The sequence below is a fragment of the Sciurus carolinensis genome, chromosome 6 (genome assembly GCF_902686445.1).
Source record: "Sciurus carolinensis chromosome 6, mSciCar1.2, whole genome shotgun sequence".
NCBI lineage: Eukaryota > Metazoa > Chordata > Mammalia > Rodentia > Sciuridae > Sciurus > Sciurus carolinensis.
Window position 1 is genome coordinate 123552825 of NC_062218.1, and position 21889 is coordinate 123574713.

Genomic DNA, 21889 nt, shown 5'->3' on the forward strand with positions numbered 1-21889 from the left:
ATTTCTCTCAACCTCATGAAGCCAATGCAAGTAGAAAGAAATGGGCTAAAGGTGCTGATCTTACTTACCTTCACACTCTGAAAGGAGGAGAACCAGTATGTAAAGCTATCTCAATAACCTTAATATTTACCTAAAAGTTTATGATATACAGAGGGTATGATTGGATGGAGACCAAGCATTTCAGGACAGAGCACCCTACACATACTTTGCATGCCTGGAGTTAAGGAACACAGCAGGGTAGCTCCTATACAGGGATGACATTTCGCCTGAATGTACCATCTCAGCCACAGCAGTTGCTCCTGGCTGGTCTGTTTTGATTGGTTGGTGCCTGGGCCACACTTATTCAGCATTTTGAGCATCACACCAGTTTTAAGACTACATTAGCACTTGAAGCTAAATACAAATATATACGAAACCTGAGCTTTGAGGTACCAGTGTGGCAGCTCTTCCTGTTCTTTCCCATCCTCTGCAAAGGCAGAAACAGGAAGAAGGTGTTCAGAACCATGGAAACCCCACCTCAGAGTGGTAGCAGGAAATATTATGTCCCATTCTGCAAAACCACACCTAAAACTTTAACAGGCCTTGGAAAAGACAACCAGAGGACAATGGGATATATAAGCATAAAACCCAGATATAGGCAGAGTAAATGAATCATTTGCAGTCAGTGCCTGGTTCCTTACTAATGAATCTTACTTACCTCCTTGCCCCTTTCTGTTCTGCTGACATGATCATAATCACATATGGCAAGTGCGACCAAGTAAGTGGGCATATGGGGCGTGGTGTAAAAAGTGGTAACAGTCCATTTGCTTCCATTCACATCTTCTTTTTCAGACTTACCTAGAGAAATGTATTTTAGTCCAAATCACCATAAACTTAAGCAATAAGATCTAACTCTGAAATAATTTGTCAAGTCAGTTGTCATCCAGTCACTTACCAACTACTCCCCATGGTCTAACAGTTAGATTTCTCTACTACCCCTACACCATCAAAACTGCATTCAATTATTATAAACTATAGTCACCCCAGACTCCAAACACAAGGTAGTGATAAGGAGATAGAGATGCTAATTACCTGAAGTAATCAGTACAGATTGTATACCTGTATCAAATCATCACACTGTACCCATAAATATGTACAATTGATTAATAATAACTAATTTTTTAAATAAATTAATTAAAAGTACATTTAGAGGAGGACCTCCAGACAACAACTTGGACCTGAGTCAGAAACTTGAGTTATATGGTCTTGTCTGAGGGTCAAGTCCATGAGTCTGCCTTCTCTCTCTTCCACTCGCTCTGTTTCCTACTCTGGCCCACTTCTACCAGTGCTTAATTTAGAGCTCCCTGGACCAACGGTAGGTCAAAAAGATACAATTCTACCATTCTCAGGTTTCAGTGAGATCTTCAGCGGAGGCAGTCTGGAGCCTAGAGCTGAAATCACAAACCCAGATGGTCATGAGAGCTGGGCATTTGATGTGACAAGGGCTTGTGTACATCAACCCGGAGTGCTGGAGACCATGGCAGGTTGAGGGATGGAGCCCAGCCTGCAGAAGGTAGACATTTCTCAGCCGTAACTGATAGCTATCAGTAAAAGTTGCAGGTCCAGTATTGTTAGAGCTGCTGAATTCTCAAAGAAATAAAAATCTATATTTTTATGTGAAATTTCTGGACCTTTAAAAGTTGGAACTAATTCAATCAAATGAAAACCATGTGAGCCAAATAAAATACATCTGTGCAACAGATTCAGACAAAGTCCACTAACTGGTTATCTCTCATGATGAACAGCTGAAACTCAAACTATTGCCAATGTATAAGAACAGGTTAACATTGCTGGATTCTAAAACACAAAGAATCAGAATTTATTATCTCCAAAATGTGGGAGCTGACACATACCCACATGATGGCTCTTCCCAATTAGAATAGGCTGCAACTACTAGCACATTGCTTAGAAAAGCAACCACCATAAAAGCTATTACAAAGTTTATGTTTCTATAATGACAGGAAGTATTACTTACCTAGCTGCGGCATGTTGGAAAGGGCCACATATCTTGGATGATGAATAATTGTGATATTAAAAGTTGACTTCAGAGCTGGCTCATCAAAACAAGGAAAAACACTCCTGGCAAATGTTGGCTCCATCTGAGATGCTAAGAGGGCCCTGAAATACATTTTCAAGGAAATGTATTTTTGTCTAAATTGATGGAAGGAAAAAAAAAATAGAGTGTGGTTTATAATTAAGTCTGGTGTGTGGGAAGGTGCCGGACACCTTCCCCACATCGTCCTCACTGCCCTCCCATAACACACTCTGCAGTTCTCACTGCACCTTGGAATTCCTGTAAGACCTAAAATAAAAAAGAAACTCTCTAATTTTCAACCACAAAATAACATTTGCTTCATTACATCATAAATCTTTAAAACCTTTTATAAACAAAACAGGAACAAACACAGCAAATACACAATGACTATCTTTTGAGAAACAGGACTTCTTAAAACCAGAATTACTTATTGCATTCAGCCTTCATCAAAGTACAAGTCAGTTTGAAAAGGTCTACATTTCTTTTCTTTTTCTCAAATTCCCTCTTATTCCTGGTTGAAAATTTATGAAAGGTTTTAATTTGGACATGCTTGGGAGTAAACAATATGGGTACATGCCAACTGAAACAAAACTTCCAGTTATATATGGTTACACATATATATTCATCAAATCTCTACTGCTGCTTCTCTTTCTTCCTTGGAAAAACACAAAACTGACATTATCTCATGTGCACTGATAATATATACGGAAACTCTTGGGAACAAGAGTTCCTAAACAAACAAGATGATGTCAAGCTCACACTCTGCAAACACTGCCTGAGTTTGACAAGAACAGGGATCTTAGCAAATAATTTCCTCCTCAGAATAAACCTGAAATCCTATTATTCCACTTGCCATTTGGTGACCTGGGAACCTATCTTTAGATGACAGTTGTGAATGCTAAATTCCTTTGTCACCTAGAGTCCTAAGACTTACTATCTCTGATCCCTTTATTCTTGCTTCAGTCCCAATTCTTAGAAAAGGTGAATTCAACAAAGATATCTTGAAAGAATGTATCCCTCCATTCCTTACTCCTGGGAACCCCTTTTCCCTACAATGAGGCTTCACTTCTAACAAAAAAATTCACACAGCTTTAGGCGGGACACATGGAACAGTCAACACATTTGGAAACCTCTTATAGTCAGCTGATTTTGGTTGTCTATAACTTCAGTGGGAAAAAACTATAGTTTGTAACTAGTTTTTTAAAAAAATTTTTTTTGCTATTTGCTTTTTCCTATTTTATTATACTCTATTGCATGGATTGGCAGGAAGCCTGTGAGCTCTGACACTAGCCAAAGTCACTCTAAGACCCTGGTCCCTCTGCTACTAACTGAATAACCCTGAGCAAGTCACATAACATTGCTGAGTCTCAGTTTGTCCATGTAAAAACTAATGATACTATGTTTATCGCTGTTTGAGCTTTTATATTGTTAAGGACTAAATTTACCAATAAGTCACCTTTGAATTATCCTATATTTCTTTCACTCTGACAATCATTCTTGATTCAGATGAATCAGAGAGTGGTACTTACAGGGTAGGAGTGGAGGTCTGGGAATCACTAATTACAAATGCATTAACCTATTAAGTCCCAAGTTTTCAACTATGAGACTACTTCAGAGAAATTGCACAGGTGCATTAAAATATATTGGAAATTCTAATTTAGAGCTTATATATGTTATTATGTTAACTGACATTAATATTCTTGTTATAATTAATATGTAATATTATAATTATGTTATAATTAATATTATAATGTAACTATATGCATATTATATGTTATGTACTATCAAGTTTTAATAGATATTCCAATCTGGGATGATGGGACAAAATGGGTTAAAGAGGTTGTAGGGTTATAGCTGACCACAATCTGAATAAGAATTGCTTTTCTCTCTGATAAAAACTACTAGAAGTAGGGGTTGTGCATTTGTTGTTGTTGTTGTTGTTTGTTTGTATCATTTACATTACTTGACAAAAGCTGGTCATAGCAACTGAATAAGTATTTGCTCAGCCTTGGAGCCTTTATAAAATTCAGACAGTTTAATATTAGTATAGGTATAACATGGAAGTACTTTTGTAGAGTTTTTATACCGGCATTTGTTTATAGTTTGGCTGATGTTTTTAGGGGGCATGGGATAAAGTAGAGATTAATTCAACTGAGAATTTAATGGAAAAAAATATCAAATGGGAATTCAGACATGAGTTCTTGCTTGGTATCTGCAGTATAAGCAAATTGTGTAACTTTGAGAAATTGCTTAAACTCTCTAGAAATTCATTTCTTTAAAATACAGGGAGGGCTAGATCTTGAAGGTCAGTTAGAACTCTAAAACTGATTCTAAGATGGATAAAAAGCCCATGAGGTGGCCATGACTGAGTCATCTGAAATTGGAGAAACCTCCTCTTAGTGGTTCATGCATGACTTTGAGGAAATCTATAGTCCTGTGGAATTACAGAGCCTTGGTACAAATGGTAGCATATTAACATAAAAAGTGTGGTATAGAGTGAAAAAGCACACCCAATCATATAAAACATGCTTATACATATGGAAAACCCACAAATGACTATTGTTTTGTAATAAAAACTGTAGGAAGTAAAGCTTGGTGATAACCTTTCCAGTGCTGTGACATCACAAAGCTTAGGAATCTCAGTGAGGTTGTAAGGTTAAGAGAAAACAAGACTCTTCAGGGAAATGGGGAACTTTTATGGTCACCAGCTCTAATAGGTTAAGGACACCAGCTTGGAGAGACCACTTGGGCAAATCAAGCATCAAGCAAATGCCTTCCAATTCCATGATATAGGTCTCCAGAGAAGTGAAATAAAAGAAATTCACTTGGCTCTTATTCAACTAGTTCCCTCCTAAATTTATACAAACTGTCTTTTTGGTTTTCAGTCTTGACTTTAAAGGTCAGGAACAATCAGCAGCACATATGATCTTGCTAAGTCACTTCTGGTATCCTAAGGGTGGTTTTTCTCTCCTCACCCCGCCACCCTGGAATCAAGTAACCCTGTAAAGCTATTCAGACCTCAGAAAATAGAACCATCCACCACTCTCTTCTCCCTTCAAATTTCACTGAAACATGCTATTATGGTGCACATTAAGTCTATGTTTAGAGAGGTCAACTGGTTAGGGAATTAATTTGGAAATATCTGCAGAGCCACTTTCCCGCCCTCTTGTCTTGCCAGAGAAACATGGACTTACCACTCTCTGGTGCTGGAAGAGATCTTGGTAGTCAAGAACCACATGATGCCCTTGGGGAATCAATCTACTACCTTATTAAGAAATGCCTACTATATTTACTAAGTAAGGTATTTCATTCCAAATTATTGAACTCTGTATGCCTGCAGCTCTGGTTAATAAGTGCTAAACAGCAGAGCTGGTCAAAAATTAAGTAAAACTCTTCAAGAGTCATTCTGCCTATCCCTTGCTTAATTTTTTAACACAATACACACTTAGAAATCAAAATGTTTAGTAGAGCCAGATGTTACACCACTGGACTGTGGTTCAAGGATTGGCCCATAAATCATGTTTGTTTATTACTTGTGTAATAGGATCTGAAAACTGAAGTTTCCACCAGGCAACAAAATATAATAGATTCAAAATTCCAAAGAAAGGTGCCAAACCATGCTCTGAAGATCATCAAAGTAAGGATTTTTACTAGGGGTCTTTTTGGGCTTCTGAGCTAGATATAAAAAGACAAGAAGAGTAAGAAAGGAAGATAAAAGAGAACAGGGAAGAGATCTTTTGGCTGGCAGTAGGTATTTTGCCAAGCCTTCCATGTCAGGGAGATGGAAAGAGATGCAATCCTCTAACCTTGGTCTAGGGAGAGAAGACCCCCAGAGAACAGTAGAAGTGTTTCTTAAGGATAAAATACCTACAGACTGGTGCCCAACTTACTATTAGGAAAGCTGAAATCAACACTGTGGCCAGAATCTAACAACTCCTACCAGACAAGGATGTAAAAGGCAAGAGAACAACTGATTGCTTTGGAGGCAGAGCTTTGGGACATGTGACAGTCCCAGACAAGGGTTGTATGAGTGTTCCTTGGAGGAGCTGTGGGGTCTGAGACATAGTAAGCCAGGATTGGAACTGTCTTGTCCTGTCCAATAGAGCCACCTGGAAGAGGCTGAAGGAGAACAGAGAGATGCATTACTTGATGTCCAAAGGCTGAGAGTCACAGTGACCATCAGAACAGAGAAATAAGTATCCTGCTGGATTAGGAGAATGATAGGAGAAAGAAAAACAGCAAGGAAACCATGGGGAGTTTAAGAAAGTGATATCATACAGGAAAAAGACATCTGCTAGGTCAGAGTGAGACCAAGTGACAAGAGCTCTAGTCAAGGAAGAAGTACTTGCCCTGTGTGTCACCTATTCCTGTTGGCCCCTGTTCTATGCACCCTTGTGAGATTGAAATGGTAGCTTCAAATAAGCAGGGAGAACTAGAAACAGGAGGTAGAGAAATGGAGATCAACTACTCCTCACCTCTGTGGAGACCTTCATAAGTCTATAGAAGATTTGAATCATTGGTCACTGGATTTTCTTGGTTTTTGCCTCTGCCTGCATTTGTGGCTTCCATTCAGAGCCAGTCCTGAAGTGGGGAAGTGAGGGTGCAGTGAGGTAGGAAGGAGAGATAGCAGTAAATGAAGTTCAAAGTTTTGAGTATTACACAAGACTTGATTTTCTCTTTTTTGCCTCTGAATATATTTGTGACTTAATGACAATAGATCATTTGTCACCTAAGAATGAGCAGGAAATTATGGGTTGCTGAAGTCTTCATATCAGTAAGAAAGATGATCCCATAGACTAAACTGTAAAAGGACAGTGGGAAAAGCACAGTTGTATTTTTACAGCATTATGAGGTTATGCCTTTTCAGTATGTTTGAAAAAGATACAGGATTTAAATATTTGGTTAGCAAAATAATTTCCCAGAGAAAACTGCTTAGTCACATGAAAACCAGAAGTTGAACACCTACATAGGTAATGAAATGACCTCTTTCCTCTATGACATCATCAACATGATGTGCCTGGCACTTGAGTTCACTGGCCTTGTTTTGAGATATTCACATTATTTCCTAATATTGCTCAATTATCTATTTTGTGTATCATACCCTAAGCACTGTGCCAAGCTTCCTAGCATAAAAGAAACTACAAGAAAGGCTTTTCAAGTCTTTCTTCAGTCTATCTACATGTACACTAAGAGATTGATTTTGATGATGCTGTACTCCTTTATTTTTCCTCAAAAAATGATCCTAATTTCCTGCAACTATTTCATACTTCTTTCTCTGAATCTTTCTATTTTCCTTTATCTAAATATCTCCTAGCTACTACTTATCTTTTATCAAGGGAATGCCATGATCAGAAATGAAAGAAGTATTCCTAAGGATACAAAAATAGGGATATATATATATATATATATATATATATATATATAGGGATATATATCCCTATATATGAATTAATCTCTAATTAATTTAGAAAATAGAATAGAATTACAGAGTCCTTCCATCTTATTTTATAGATGTGAACCTTGATGCCCTGGAAATTTTTATAACTTAGACAACTAGTAAGTGGCAAGGATGGTACTAGAATCAGGGTCCAGGCTCCCATGCCCAGGGTCCTTTTTAATTCCCTGCCGGACTTCAAGTATATAATTTAATAAATACTAAAATCAAACAAAGATATCATGAAGATGACTTAAGATTAACCATATAATTAATAGTATTTCCAAATTTAGACAGGATAAAACTTCTGTATTCTACCAGGAGGGAAAAACTGACTGGAATCAGCCTTACACAGAACATAACTAAAAACACTGACAAAATATATGAAACGACTGATTTTAGACATTAGAAAACAGGAACCACAGGACTGTGATCCTCAAGAAAAGACAAGGTGAACTCCACGATCACTCTTTCTTCCTGGAAGCAACTTCTAAACTGCAGTGCAGGGAGGAGAAATGGAAAGAGAATCAATCCCATGATCTCCCTGAGTTGAGAAGACAGAGATTAGTGTTCAGAAAGGCCTACACAGCTAACATTTAAGGGTACAGTGGAAGAAAGGAAGCAGCTGTGTAGAGAAAGACCTCCAGAAATCTTCATAGAATTCCCCTTGAATCATTCTTCCCTGGATTTTCCTGTTTTTGCCTCTGACTGTATTTGTGACTTTGTGACTGTAGATCATCGTCTAAGAATGAGCAGAAAATTAAGGGTTGCTGGAGTCTTCATGCAGGAATAGGAAAGATAATCCCAGAGACAAAACTGTGAAAGGACAGTGGTAAAAACAAAGTTGTATTTTTATTGCATTATGAGGTATGCTTTAATCTACATTTTGTGAGGTCAAAAGAAGGACACTGGGGAAAGAATAAGTACCAGGGAAGGGTAAACTGAACAATTCATCAAGCTTGCACAGGACTAGGAGTTGTTTGAATTCCAACAAGCCAGAGCATAGAAATCTCTAGAATAGGTGGTTTGTTCAAAAGAAGTAAGAAAGGAAATGCCTGAGTAGTGAACTAGAGGTGCTAAAGTAGAGGCCATGGTAGAGTTGCTCTCAGCTTAAAAACAAGGCTCAAGAGGATCACTAAGTAACTTACATGCCTATCTTAAAGTGATCCATATTCTTTAAAGCAATATAACAAAAATCCAGTGCTCAAAAACATAAAAATTTAAATGTTGGGAGCTCAATTTAAAAAAATGAGAAAATGCTCAAATATTTGGAAGTAAAATAACAATGTTCTAAATAACCCATGAAGCCAAGAAGCTTAGAAAATATTTTACACTGAATGAATTTATGACAAGTTGTTAAAGTAATAGTGGGAAATTTATAACACTAAATGCCTATATTAGAAAAGGAGGATATTAAATTAATGACCTTGTGTCAACCTAAAGAAAACAGAGAGAAGGAAATGAAGTTCATATTAAGAGGAAGAAAGGATATAATAAAGATCCAAGTACAGATCATTAAAATAAAAGAAAGAGAAAAATCAATAAAACAAAAACCCGGTTATATAAGGTGAATAAAATGGATAAGTCTCTATGAAGACTTATAAAACTTATTAAATATTAAAGATAGAAGGAAACTTGAAGAGTCCCACCCTTTAATTTAAAGCTGAGGGTCTTGGAATTTATGCAACTGGTTAAACAACTAGTAAATGATAGGGTGATAATGTTATTGGGCACTGGCCTGTAACAAAACTGAGGCAGCCGCAGAGGTTCCCTATTCACCCCAATTCTTGTGATCATGCCAGAATGATTTCAGATATGTCTCTCAGAGTAGCAGTCACAAATTTTTTAGAAGGGATAGGAAAAGGGAAAAGGGGACACCATCGAGGGAAAAAGTGGGTCCTCTCTGAGAGAAGATAGCACTCCCCTCCTGCCTGCCAGGTTTATTGGGGGGTCCCAGGGAGATTTCCAGAGAGTCCCACCCTGGTCCACATTTTGACTTTTGACTGACAGCAGGATCGCTTCAGACTTTCAAGTCCCCACTGCCATGACAACTCTAGGTAACTTTGGCCCATGCTGACCAGTTCTAATTGGAACCTATTCTTACAGATTTTATGGTTAGGGGAAATTATCCTTATCTCCCTGAGTTCTGGGAACTGGTCTATGTAAGAGTCACAGAAGTTCCCTCACTCCATTCAGAGTAACTTGTATTCATCTTATTGGCATTTTGGTCTGCATTTTTCCTGCAGATAACAACTTGTTTGATGAGGAGTGTAACATATCCTGTGGACTTAAGCCAGACAGGACTGTAGGTAAATTCCTTTTTTAGAAAAAGAAAGCATGCGGTGGGTGGGGAGAAAGAAAGCCTCTGGGTCAGCAAAGTGGGCCCAGCTTATGGAATTATTCCCTAACTTCATGTTCCCACTACTTATATCTGTCTGTTCTCTATCATTTCCCCCCTCAATGACTTTAGGTCCCTAAATTTTTAGACTTTATCAACAATTTTTCAATTGCCAATGGACAAGATTTGTTGCCCCAAAAGCCCAAGGGTGAAAGTGTCAATTCTTACCCCTAAAGGCTGTGGCATTGATTTAATCTGGCTGCTTCCTTATGAGAATGGGTGTAGTTAGGCAAAATGACCTGAAATCCTTATTCTCTATCAGGTGGAGGTAAAGATAGTTGAGGGAATTTAGCAACAAGGCAATCCAGAGATCATGGTGACGGTTGGTGGGTGACAGGACGAAGCAAACACAGGATAGGGATCATGCTAGGACAACAATAAGCAAGACAGCAAAACATTATTTTTTGTAAACAGCACAGAAGTAATTAGTATTATCAGTCAGTCTCTGAAAAACAGGAAGACTTCATTAAAGTTTAAGATGAGGTCCAACAATGCTGCTGACTTGTGAGTGGAGGCCATTTAAGGCTTTAGAAAAATAAGCAAAGTTGGTAGAAATACACAATATTCAGTTTTATAATGGCACAGGTGTCCCCTTGAGTTATATTTAAGTTAGCTAATGCCATCTGATTTCTGTAAAATAGCTTTTTATTAGCACTACCTCTATGTTAGAGGGATCCTTTTCACTGTGTCATTTAGGTCTGGAGATAAAGATTTATAGAGACTAAGAGTCTTTTTAACTTAGCAGGTGTTGGGGTTAAAAAGTCTCATGATCACTGGCTTTCTGATTCTACAAGTGTGATGACTTTATCAACAATTTTTCAATTGCCAATGGACAAGATTTGTTGCCCCAAAAGCCCAAGGGTGAAAGTGTCAATTCTTACCCCTAAAGGCTGTGGCATCTAAATTCCAATCAAGAGAGCTTTTGGCCCTTACTAGAGTGTGTGCTAGCCAAAGAACCATCAGTTATCTCAAGATTTTCCCTCTAGTCACCCAGAATCTGAGGCATAGAGTAGAGGTAGTATAGATTGTATAAGTAAGACCAGGCATAACACCAAATGTTACAGCGCACTGGCCTGTCACAAAATCAAGGCACCACACAGGCTCTCTGATTCTTATGATCATGACAAAAAGATTTCAGACATGTTGCTCAGAGTAACAGAAGGGTTAGGAAGAGGAAAAGGGGGACACTATCAAGGAGAGAGTGGGTCCTCTCAGAGAGAAAGATAGCATACAACTCCTACTCTCCAGTTTTACTAGGGAGTCCAGGGAGCTTTGCAGAGAATCCTACCCAGGTTCACCTTTTGACTTTTGACTGACAGCAAGATGACATCAGACTTTTAAGTCCTCACTCCAACTTTAGTTCACTTTTGCCCATGATGATCAGTTTTAATTGGAACCTGTTCTTACCAAGTTTATGGTTAGGGTGAATTATCCTTCTCTGGGTAACTGGTGGGGGGTTTGCTTTGTTTTGTTTTTTATAGACACAATACCTTTATTTTTATTTATTTTTATGCGGTGCTAAGGATCAAACCCAGTGCCTTACATGTGCCAGGCAAGCACTCCACCACTGAGTCACAGCCCTAGTCCCTGAATTGTGCTCTTTTTATCAGCATTTTGGTTCTGCATTTCCTCTGCAGAGAACAGGTTGTTTGCTGAGGAATGTAACATTCTATTGACCTAAGCCAGGCAGGACTGCTGATAAGTCACATTAAAGAAAAGAAGAAGAAAAAAGAAAGTATGTGGGGTCAGTGCAGTAGGCCCCATTTACAGGATTATTCCCTTGACCTCATGTTCCCATCACTCACATCTGCCTGTTCCCTATCAGTATCAGACAAAGGGTCTAGCTCCCAGAGAGAAAAGACAGAAATTACCAATATCAGGAATGAAAGAAGTCATGTCACTATGAATCTGACCGATTTAAAATAATAATAAGGAAATATTTTGATAAAAGGAAATATTTCAAAAACTTTGATTAAAGGAATAAGTCCCTTGAAAGACACAAACCATTAAACCTCACTCATATAGAAATCTAAATAGCCCTATACCTACTGAATAAATTTAACTTGCAGTTACAAAACATTTCACAAAGACTTCACTGACCCAGGCGGCATCATTGGTGAAATTCATCCAGGCATTTAAGAAAAAGATAATAAAAATAATTTAAGAAAAAGATAATAAAAAATTACATAAATTCTTTCTGAAAATTGAAGAACAGGGAATACTTCAGAATTCAATCTTTAAAGTCAAAGTTACTTTGAAACCAAACCCAAAGATGTTGCAAAAAAATAAAAGGTCAGGATCTTTCATGAACACAGATGCAAAAATCCTAAACAAAATCTTAGTATACAGAATCTAATAATATATATAAAGGTTAATGCATGAAGACCAAGTGGAATATAGTACTGAAATGCAACTTTAAAAAAAATCAATGTAATGGTAAATTAACAAACTAAAGAAAAACCATATGATCATCTTAATATATGCAGAAAAAATATTTAACAGAATCTGATATTCATTCCCAATAAACTCAGAACATTAAAAATTTAGAAGGAACCTCCTCAATCTAATCAAAGATATCTACAAAAAATAAAACCCACATAAAGAATTAATGGTGTAAGACTGAATGCTTTTACAATAAAAATAAAGGAGGACACTTGAATATCTTCACTTATTTTTTTCTATTAAATATTGTACCAGAGGCACTAGGCATTAAAATAAGACAAAAGCCACATAAACTAGAAAAGAAACAAACCATCTGTATTTGGAAACAGTGTAATAACTTCAGTAGAAAATGTAATAGAAAATTACATTTTTTTTCAACAAAAAAAAGGTGGCTAAAACTAGCAAGTAAGTTTGGTAAGTCTATACCATACAAGATCAATATACAAAAAGGAACTAGCAATAAACAATCAAAAATTCAAATTTTTTATTATTTTAAAATTTGTTCTAATTAGTTATACATGACAGTATAAATCATTTTGACACATTGTACACAAATGGAGCACAACTTCTTCCTCTGGATGTACATGGTGCAGAGTCACATCAGTACTATAATCATACATGTATATAAGGTAATAATGTCCATCTCATTCCACTGTCCTTCCCATCCCACACCCTCTGCCCTCTCCTCACTCCTTTCTGCACAATCCAAAGTCCCTTCATTTTCCCTCACCCCCCATTATGGATCAGAATCCATTTATCAGAGAAAACATTTGGCCTTTGGTTTTGGCTTATTTCACTTAGCACGATGTTCTCCAGTTCCATCCATTTACCTGCAAATGCCATGATTTCATTTTTATTTAAGTCTGAGTAATATTCCATTGTGTATATGTACCACCTTTTCTTTATCCATTCATCTGTTGAAGGGCACCTAGGTTGGTTTCATAATTTAGCTATTGCGAATTGAGCTGCTATAAACATTGATGTGGCTACATCACTGTACTGTGCTGATTTTAAGTCCTCTGGGTATAAATCCAGGAGTGGAATAACTGGGTCAAATGGTGGGTCCATTCCAAGTTTCTGAGAAATCTCCATACTGCTTTCCATAGTGGTTGCACCAATTTTCAGTCCCACCAGCAATGTATGAGTGTGCCTTTTTCCCCACATCCTCGCCAACACTTATTATTGCTTGTATTTTTGATAATTGCTACCTTGATAATTACTAGCAAGTAAATTTGGTAAGTCTATACCATACAAAACTGATATAGAAAAGGAACCAGCAATAAACAATTAGAAATTCAAATTTTAAAAATACCATTTATAATAGATTCCAGAAATATGAAATAGTTAGGTATAAATCTGACAAACAATATATGTACTGTGAAAACCATAAAATCTTGCTAGATATAATTAAAGAACTAAATAAGCAGAGATATATATAATGTTCATTAATTAGATGATTCACTATTTTAATTTTTTAATTCCCCCCAAATTTTTATAGAGATTCAATGCAATTTCACTTGAAATTTCAGCAGTCTTTCTTTTTCTTTTCTTTTTTATAAATTAACAAGATAATTCTAAAATTTGTGTGAAAATGCAAAGGACCTAGAATACCCAAAATAACTTTGAAAAGAACAAAGTTGGGAAATGAATATTATCTGACTTCAAGATTATTTTTAAAGTTACAATAATCAAGACAGCATAGAATTGGAGTAAATAAATGCAAATAAATCAGTGGAATAGATAGGGAGTTCAAAAATACACCAACATACATGTAGACAACTAATTTTTTTTTTTTAACAAAAGTGCAAAGACAATCAATGGAGAAAGAACAGACCTTCAAAGGGTTTGGTGTGACAGTTCAATTTTCAAACGCCAAAAAGAACTTCAATTCATACCTTCTATCATACCTTCTATCTTATATAAAAATTACTTTAAATGGCTCATAGATATAGCTATGAAACCTAAAATTATAAAACTTCCAGAAGAAGGCATAGAAGAAAATTTTTATGAGGTTGAGCTAATGTTTTCTTAGATGTAACACTAAAACCCTGATACATAAAAAGAAAAATTGGTAAATTGAGCTTCATCAAAATGTAAAACTTTTGCTCTTTGAAAGACATATTAAGAAGATAAAAAGACAAGTCACAACTGAGAAAATATTTGCAAAGGATCTTTGATGAAGGACCCTTAACAAAATTCAATAGGAAACCAAACAACCCAATAAAAATAGAACAAAAGATTTTAGCATAAAAATGGCAAATAAGTACAGAAAATGATGTCCAACATTATTGGTTATCAGGAAAATATGAATTAAAATTATAAGGGGAACCACTCTACCTATTCAAATGGCTAAAATGGAATAGCCTATCAATATTAAGTGCTAACAAAGATGTGGAGTAACTAGAATTTTCCTATACTGTTGACAAAATTTTTAAATGGTCAAATGCCTTAGAAAATAGTTTCAAAGCTTTTGATAAACTTAAACATTAGTTTACCATATGATCAGTAATTTTACTGAGTAAAAGAAGTCAGATGAGAAAAACTACATGATTCCATTCATTTAAAACACTAAGAAATGTGAATTAATCTACAGTTAAAGGAAGCAGGTGCATGGTTGCCTAAAATGTAGAGAGATTATAAAGAGCAGAAGAAACTTTGGAGGTAACAGATATTCCCTGTTATGTTGACTGTGTATAGTTTCACTACCACATTTGCAGACATATGCCAAAACTTCTATAGTTATACTGTTTGGATACATACGGTATATTGTATGTCAATTATACTTAAATACAAATATTTAAAAATTACTAGAAATAGAAAGCAGTAAGAAAATGTGTGTGATAACCTAGAGAAAATGAAGTCATAGAAATGAAACCAAAAAAAAAAAAGAGATGCTAAAATTAGCAGACAAAAACATGTAAATAATAATTACAAGTGTGTCCAATATGCTCAAGGTGAGGATATAAAGCAAAACATGAATGTAATAAGGAAAAAATGAAATACATAAAAATGTAGAAATTTAATGATAAAAAATACAATGCCTTGCATGATAATTTCACTGGATGAGACTAAAAGCAGATTGGACACTACAGAAGGAGAAAAACAACAAAACTGAATGCGAAGCCAATTGAAACTACCCAAAATTGAACGCACAGAGGAAAAATACTTTAAAAAATAAAAAAGACCTCAGTGACCTGGTAGGTAATGATCAGGCAGCTGACTGGGTAATTGGAGTCCCAGAATAGTAAGGGGGAAAAAAGGGAATAGAAAGAAATATTTTCAAATAATGTCTGAAAGTTTTTCTAAATTTTATAAGCACTATAAATTCACAAGTATAAGACAATGAACTCTGAACAGGATAAACCAATGATAAGCACACTGAGGCAAATTAAATTCCTGAAAACAAGTAACAAAGAGAAGTAGATAATGAAAAAGGGAAATCATACACAAAAGAATAAATTAAAGTCATAGACATCTCTGCAGAAATTATTCAAGACAGATAATGAAATAACATCTTTGAATTGCTGAAATTAAAAACAACAGTAAAAACAAACCTGCCAATCTAGAATTTTATACCCTGTAAAAAAATTCTTTCAAAGATGAAGGAAAAATAACTTCTCAGATTCAGAGAGAATTTATCACTATTAGGCCTTAATATGAAGGAATATTAAGGGACTTCATGGGGAACAAAATAATGTGGAAACTTAGATGTGCACAAAGAAATGAAGAGTACTAGAGATGAAAGTAAACAAAGAGGATTTTTTTTTGGTTAAGTTTTTATTCAAAAGTCATTGATGGTGCCCAGTGTGGGGTGAATACCTAAGCTAAGGTGTCCCAGCAGCTCAGGAGGCTGAGGCAGGAAGATCACAAATGCAAGGCTGGTCTCAGCAACCTTAGGAGACCCTGTCTCAAAACAAAAAAAGAAAAAAAGGAAGGAAAGGAAGGAAGGAAGGAAGGAAAGACTAGAGGGAGGGAGAGTAGGAGGGAGGGAGAAAGAAAAGGGTTGGGGATGTTCAATCTCCACTAAGAAAGGAAGAAAGGAGGAAGGAGGGAAGGAAGGAAGGGTAGTTTAGGGGGAAAATATATATAGAGATATGGATATAGATATAAATATAGAAATAGATACAGATATGTAGATTTATAGCCTATGTAGAAGTAAAATGTTTAGCAATTATAGCACAAAGGATAATAGAAACTGGAAGGAAATGGTTCTAAGATTCATAGATTATTTATGAAGTGGTAGATAACATTTGACTCTAGTCTATAATAAGTTAGGGATACATATTATAAACACTAGAGGAATCCTCCCATGCACATATTCTCTCCCAAATAGAGCTAATTAGCCAAGAGTTAAAATTTAATGGAATTTTAAAAAATACTCAATCCAAAAAAAGTAAGAAAGAAAGGCAGGCAGGGGAGGACACACATGAGGACATGCAGATGGAACAATAGAAAACTAATAGCAAGATGTAGATTTAAGTTCAGTCAAACCAATGGTTAAATCAAATTAAACAGTCTACCACCAATTAAAAGAGATCGTCAGACTGTATAAAAAGCAAGAGCCAACTCTATGTTTTCAATAAGAAATTCATTTTCAATATCCAGACACATATAGGTTAAAAGTAAAGGGATAGGAAAAGTTACATCATGTAAACATTAGTTATTTAAAAAACTGGATTAGGAAGAAGAGACGATGAGTGGTATAGAACATGGCCTACGTAGGACTTATTCTTCTCTCAAAAGGTGCTATGGGAAGTTCAGAAAGGACTGGAATTTCTAAATGAAAATCTGAACTTCAGATCTCTTAAACAAAAGGAAGTCATTTCCTGCATGTTAACTTTAAAGATCTCATTCCAAACCTTCCCAAGATTGAGTGTGCCTTCTCACGCCAACAACAAAAGGAGGCGATCCTTGGTATTGTTTATAAATTATTTTTCATAATGTTATTGGATACCATGCTTCTTACGTTCAACTTCTCCTTACATCAATTTTGCACATATTAAATGAATATATGGATGTAAAATTTTTAGCATAACTAGAAACGTACAATATCATTCTATTGAAGGAATTTCAAGTGTTTCAATTAATTCATTGGGATTAGTACTATGAAAAAGGGTCTCTGGGAGGACCAAGCTCATCTTCAAGGGAACATGGTCCCCAAATATTCTCAGTAGTAGATACCTAGTTTTACCCTCAGGGTGATATTTCAGAAAAGGCCTCCTTATTTCTTTAATATAGTGAAAGTCAACCTATAACCATTCAATGGTTCAGAATCATTCAAGTGATTCGTACAGTACTTACCAGAAAAGGGTTTCTTGTTTTGTTTTGTTTTACTTTTGCAATTCATCTATTATCAGATGACTAAGCAATCCTCAATAAGCTAATTGGCTTTCAGTATAGGAACATCCTCTGCAATGTGTTCTAAAGGTCAGGAGCAGTGGGTACAAAGAATAGTTTCATAATGCAATGTTTTATGGAGTCCTTGATAATAATTGCTTAGAAGCCTTGGATGAATCAAAATGTTATAACTCTAGTCATTTTTCTGGATCAAATATTTATTTTTCTTGGAGAAGATTATAGAGTATCATCAAAATTTACTTACCAGAACTCAGATGTGCAAAACAAACTGTCTTATAACTAATCTTCATTCTCTGGAAACCATGTTTTCACTGATAGTACAGAAAAAAAAAATGCAGGCTTACCAATTATTTTCTTCATTGTTATTGAATTTAAATCAATCTTATTCAAGGGGATAGTCTAAACTCTTTTTCATGACTTTCAAAGTCTAAACGCTCTTTCATGACTCTTTAGGACATGAAAACTGATGATGTTTCCTTATATAATCAGATGCCATATTGGAAAAGGAGAGAGAAAGAGGAGCTCTCTTTAAAAGAGAGGACTTCTTGAATTCAGCAGACAGATGTGACCACATTTTCTATACTGGTGTGACTTGTGAAACCATTTCTTCATAAAGGTCAAGGCACAGTGGTTCCCATTGGTGATATGTCCTCATGTGGGCTCTTGCTTCCATGGCCAATCATCTAAGCCTGGCTATAACTCTCTTTGGAACCACATCTTGGGTGACCATTTCTACAGCATTCATAGTAACAGTTATTTTGATCTTTAGCCTAGTAGCTTTTCTTTGGCTCTCCAGTCACCTTCCAGATACTCTTCTACCTCAAAAAGATCACAGGACCACCTGCACTGTCTTGGCCCACTGGTCTAAGCTAATTCCATTCCATGAATTAGAAGCCACATTGGCTTCGCAGTCATACCATTCATAAAAGGAAGAACAAATCTCCTTGTGGAACTTTTTTGCATACATTTCTAAAGAACAGAGTGGGAATTAACTAGGCCTCAGAGTCAATCTATAACCATTGTGGAGAGTATAAATACTATTGCTCCCTTTCTCCTAATAGGGACAATTCTGAGATGTGGTTCATACTCTCAAAACTGTACTCCATGGAACTTTCTTTGATCTCACATCCTGGATTGGCCTTCTTCCCTTCCCAGCATGTTTCCCCATTTTCCAGGTGGTTTTTTCTAGGAACATTTCCTGAGTAACTATTCTCATAGGAAAATTTGTTTGAGGGTTATATCCTGTCACAAAGAGGAGGGTGAAAAGTAAAAACGCTTGTTCTCCCTATTTGTCCTTTCTTCTCCAAGCCTTTCTCCCTATGTTGGAAGGCCTCTCCACCCTCCCTTACTACACTATAGCTGATCTTATGTTAGGGATAGGAACACTAAGGCTGGATAAATATTCAATAGTTCAAATAAAGTTAAATACTTGAGTCTAAGTCTAACAAAAAGCATATAGGACTTAAATATTTAAAATGATAAAATAAATCAAAGGTCTAAATAAATGAACATTCCATGTTGATGGATTGGAATATTCAGCATATGAAAGTGTCAATTCTCCCTAGATTGATACAGAGGTTTTACAGGATTTATTTCAAAATCCCAAACAACATTTTTTAGTAAACACAAAAAAAAATATTGTCAAATATTATGGAAAATCAAAAGAACTAAAATAACTAAAAATTAATTCTGAAAAAGAAGGCAAATTTAAGCCATAAGAATCAAGACTAGGTAGCATTAGCAGAACAGACACAAGAGCCAATTGAGAAGAATAGAGCATCCAGCAACAGCCTCACACAATACAGGCAACTCATTTTTGACAAAGTTACAAAAGCAATTAAATGGAAGGTTGGGAGAGAAAATAGTCTTTTCAAGAAATGGTGCTGAAACAATTGGATATCCGGGCTGGGGTTGTAGCTCAGTGGCAGAATGCTTGCCTAGTATGTGTGAGGCACTGGGTATGATCCTGCACTGGGTTTGATCACTGCATACAAAATTAAGCAAATAAAGTCATGATGTCCATCTACAACTACAAAAATAAATAAAAAAAAAACAGTTTGATATCCATAGACAAAAAAAAAGATCTTCAACCTAAATATCCCATCCTATATAAAAATGAACTCAAAATGAGCCATATATTTAAATGTAAACCATAAAAATATAAAACAAAGATAATGTTGAAAATCTGCAGAAGGTAAGGCTTTTGAAGAATTCTTAAGACATGATGCCAAAAACATGATCTATAAAAAATAGATAAACTCAACTTCATAAAAAATTATACATTTTTGTTCTGTGATTTATTAAGAGGATGAAAAGAATGTACAGAGTGAGAGAACATATCTGAAAAGCACATATATCTTGCAAAGAACTCAGATTTAGAATATATAAAGAACTCCCAGAATTCAACAGTAAAGAAACAATTTCACTGAATATAATATACACATGATAAATAAGCATAAGAAAAGATGTTTAACCTCATCAACCATTATAGAAATGCAAATTAAACCCACATTGAGGTATCACTATATGCCTATCAGCAAAACTAAATAAAAAGTGACAATACCAAATGGTGATCAGCATGCAAAGAAACTATCACTTGGACTTTACTGGTGGGGATATAAAATAGTATAGCCAGTTTGGGAAATAGTTTGCAGTTTTAACCACACAACCAAGCAATTACACTTGTAAGCATTTATCCCAGAGAATGAAGACTTAGGTTCACATACAAGCCTGTACGCAATTATTCATGGAAGCTTTTTTCATAATAGTCAAAAACTAGTAACAAACACAATATCCTTCCATAGGTGAATAACTGAAACCAGTATATACACACCATGGAATAGAAGTCATCCAAATTACTGATATATCCTGGATTCTGAAGGCAGTATGCTCAATGAGAAAAGCCAACCTCTAGAAGTCTCTTGCTGTCTGGTTCCACTTATACAGCATTATAAAAATGACACAATTTTAGAGAATAGATTAGAGGTTGCCAGGGTTTTAGGATGGTGGGGAAGGGGTGTGAGTAAATATGAAGACCAACTCCAAAGTGATACAGCAGTGCTATATTTTGAATGTGGTAGTGGTTACAAAAATCTACCCATGTGATAAGTAACATAAAACTATATACACTGTTCTTGATATTGTACTATAATTCCTGCTCTTGATATTGTACTATAATTGTGTAAGATGCAACCATTTGAGGAAACTGGATGAAGAGAACATGGGGTCTCTATAATATTTTTGCAAATTTAGGGAAAAATAAAAACTACTTCAGATTAAAAGAAAAAATGTGAGGCACTGATTTGTGGGCATCAGAATTACCTGAGGCAAATGTTCAGATACATAAGTTTTCTGAATTTCATTCTAAACTCACTGATCTAAATTTTTTTTTTCTCTTTTAAAATTGTAATTCTGGGGAAATATACATAGCATAAAAGTTACATCTTTACCATTTTAAAGAGCATAGTTCGGTAATGTTAAGTTCATTCATGGTGTTTTGCAACCAATGTCCAGAATTCTTTTTATCTTGCAAAAGTAAAACTCTATATGTGTGTGATAATAACTTCCCACTTCCCTGGACCCTACCTGGGATCTTTCAGACTCACATGTACCAGGAACTCAGCAGTTTCCATGTTTAGATAACAAGGAAGCTGTTTGCTCCCAACAATGATGACCTGACCTATAATAGCTGATACCACTGCCCAAGCTGTGTACCTCCTTTCTCAATTAATTCTCACACTATTCTAAAAGTTCTCAGTTACTGTATCTATTCCATGAATGAGGGAATGAGAAAACTGACTCAAGAGGTTAAAAACATTGACTTAATTCACACAACTCAGGTTCATATACAGATCTGATGCAGTCCCCAAATTTGTCATACCAGGTTCTTTATGACCTTGGCTTCAAGTTTAACTACAGGTGTCTTTTTTGTAGTTTCAAAAGCAAAGACCAAAGGGACAACTTCCCAGTCGAAGCTCTTCCAAAACGCCACAAGTTTGAAGCTTTACCTCAGTTTTAAAGTTCTGAAAGCATGGTTTCTAGTTGTTGTTGGAGTTGGTCGGCACAAGAGAGAAATGTATTCCTTTCCCATGTTTGCTAGTTTGTCTGAGTTGTATCACCACAAAGACAGAAGGGAGGCAAGAAAGAAGCAAAGAAGGGAAGGAGGAAGAGAGGGAGGGAGGGA

General features: G+C 35.8%; 1 protein-coding gene across 2 annotated transcripts in view; it reads right to left on the reverse strand.

Annotated features, from left to right (window-relative positions):
* The window catches only part of Lvrn (laeverin), a 110105-nt gene that overhangs the window by 84606 nt on the left and 3610 nt on the right, over positions 1 to 21889 (reverse strand). For both annotated transcript variants that reach the window (XM_047555723.1, XM_047555722.1), the window contains exons 2-3: positions 2015 to 2157; positions 698 to 837 (exon numbers count right to left, since the gene is read on the reverse strand). In XM_047555723.1, coding sequence (XP_047411679.1) covers positions 698 to 837; positions 2015 to 2157 — 283 coding nt within the window. The remainder of the gene's footprint in view (positions 1 to 697; positions 838 to 2014; positions 2158 to 21889) is intronic.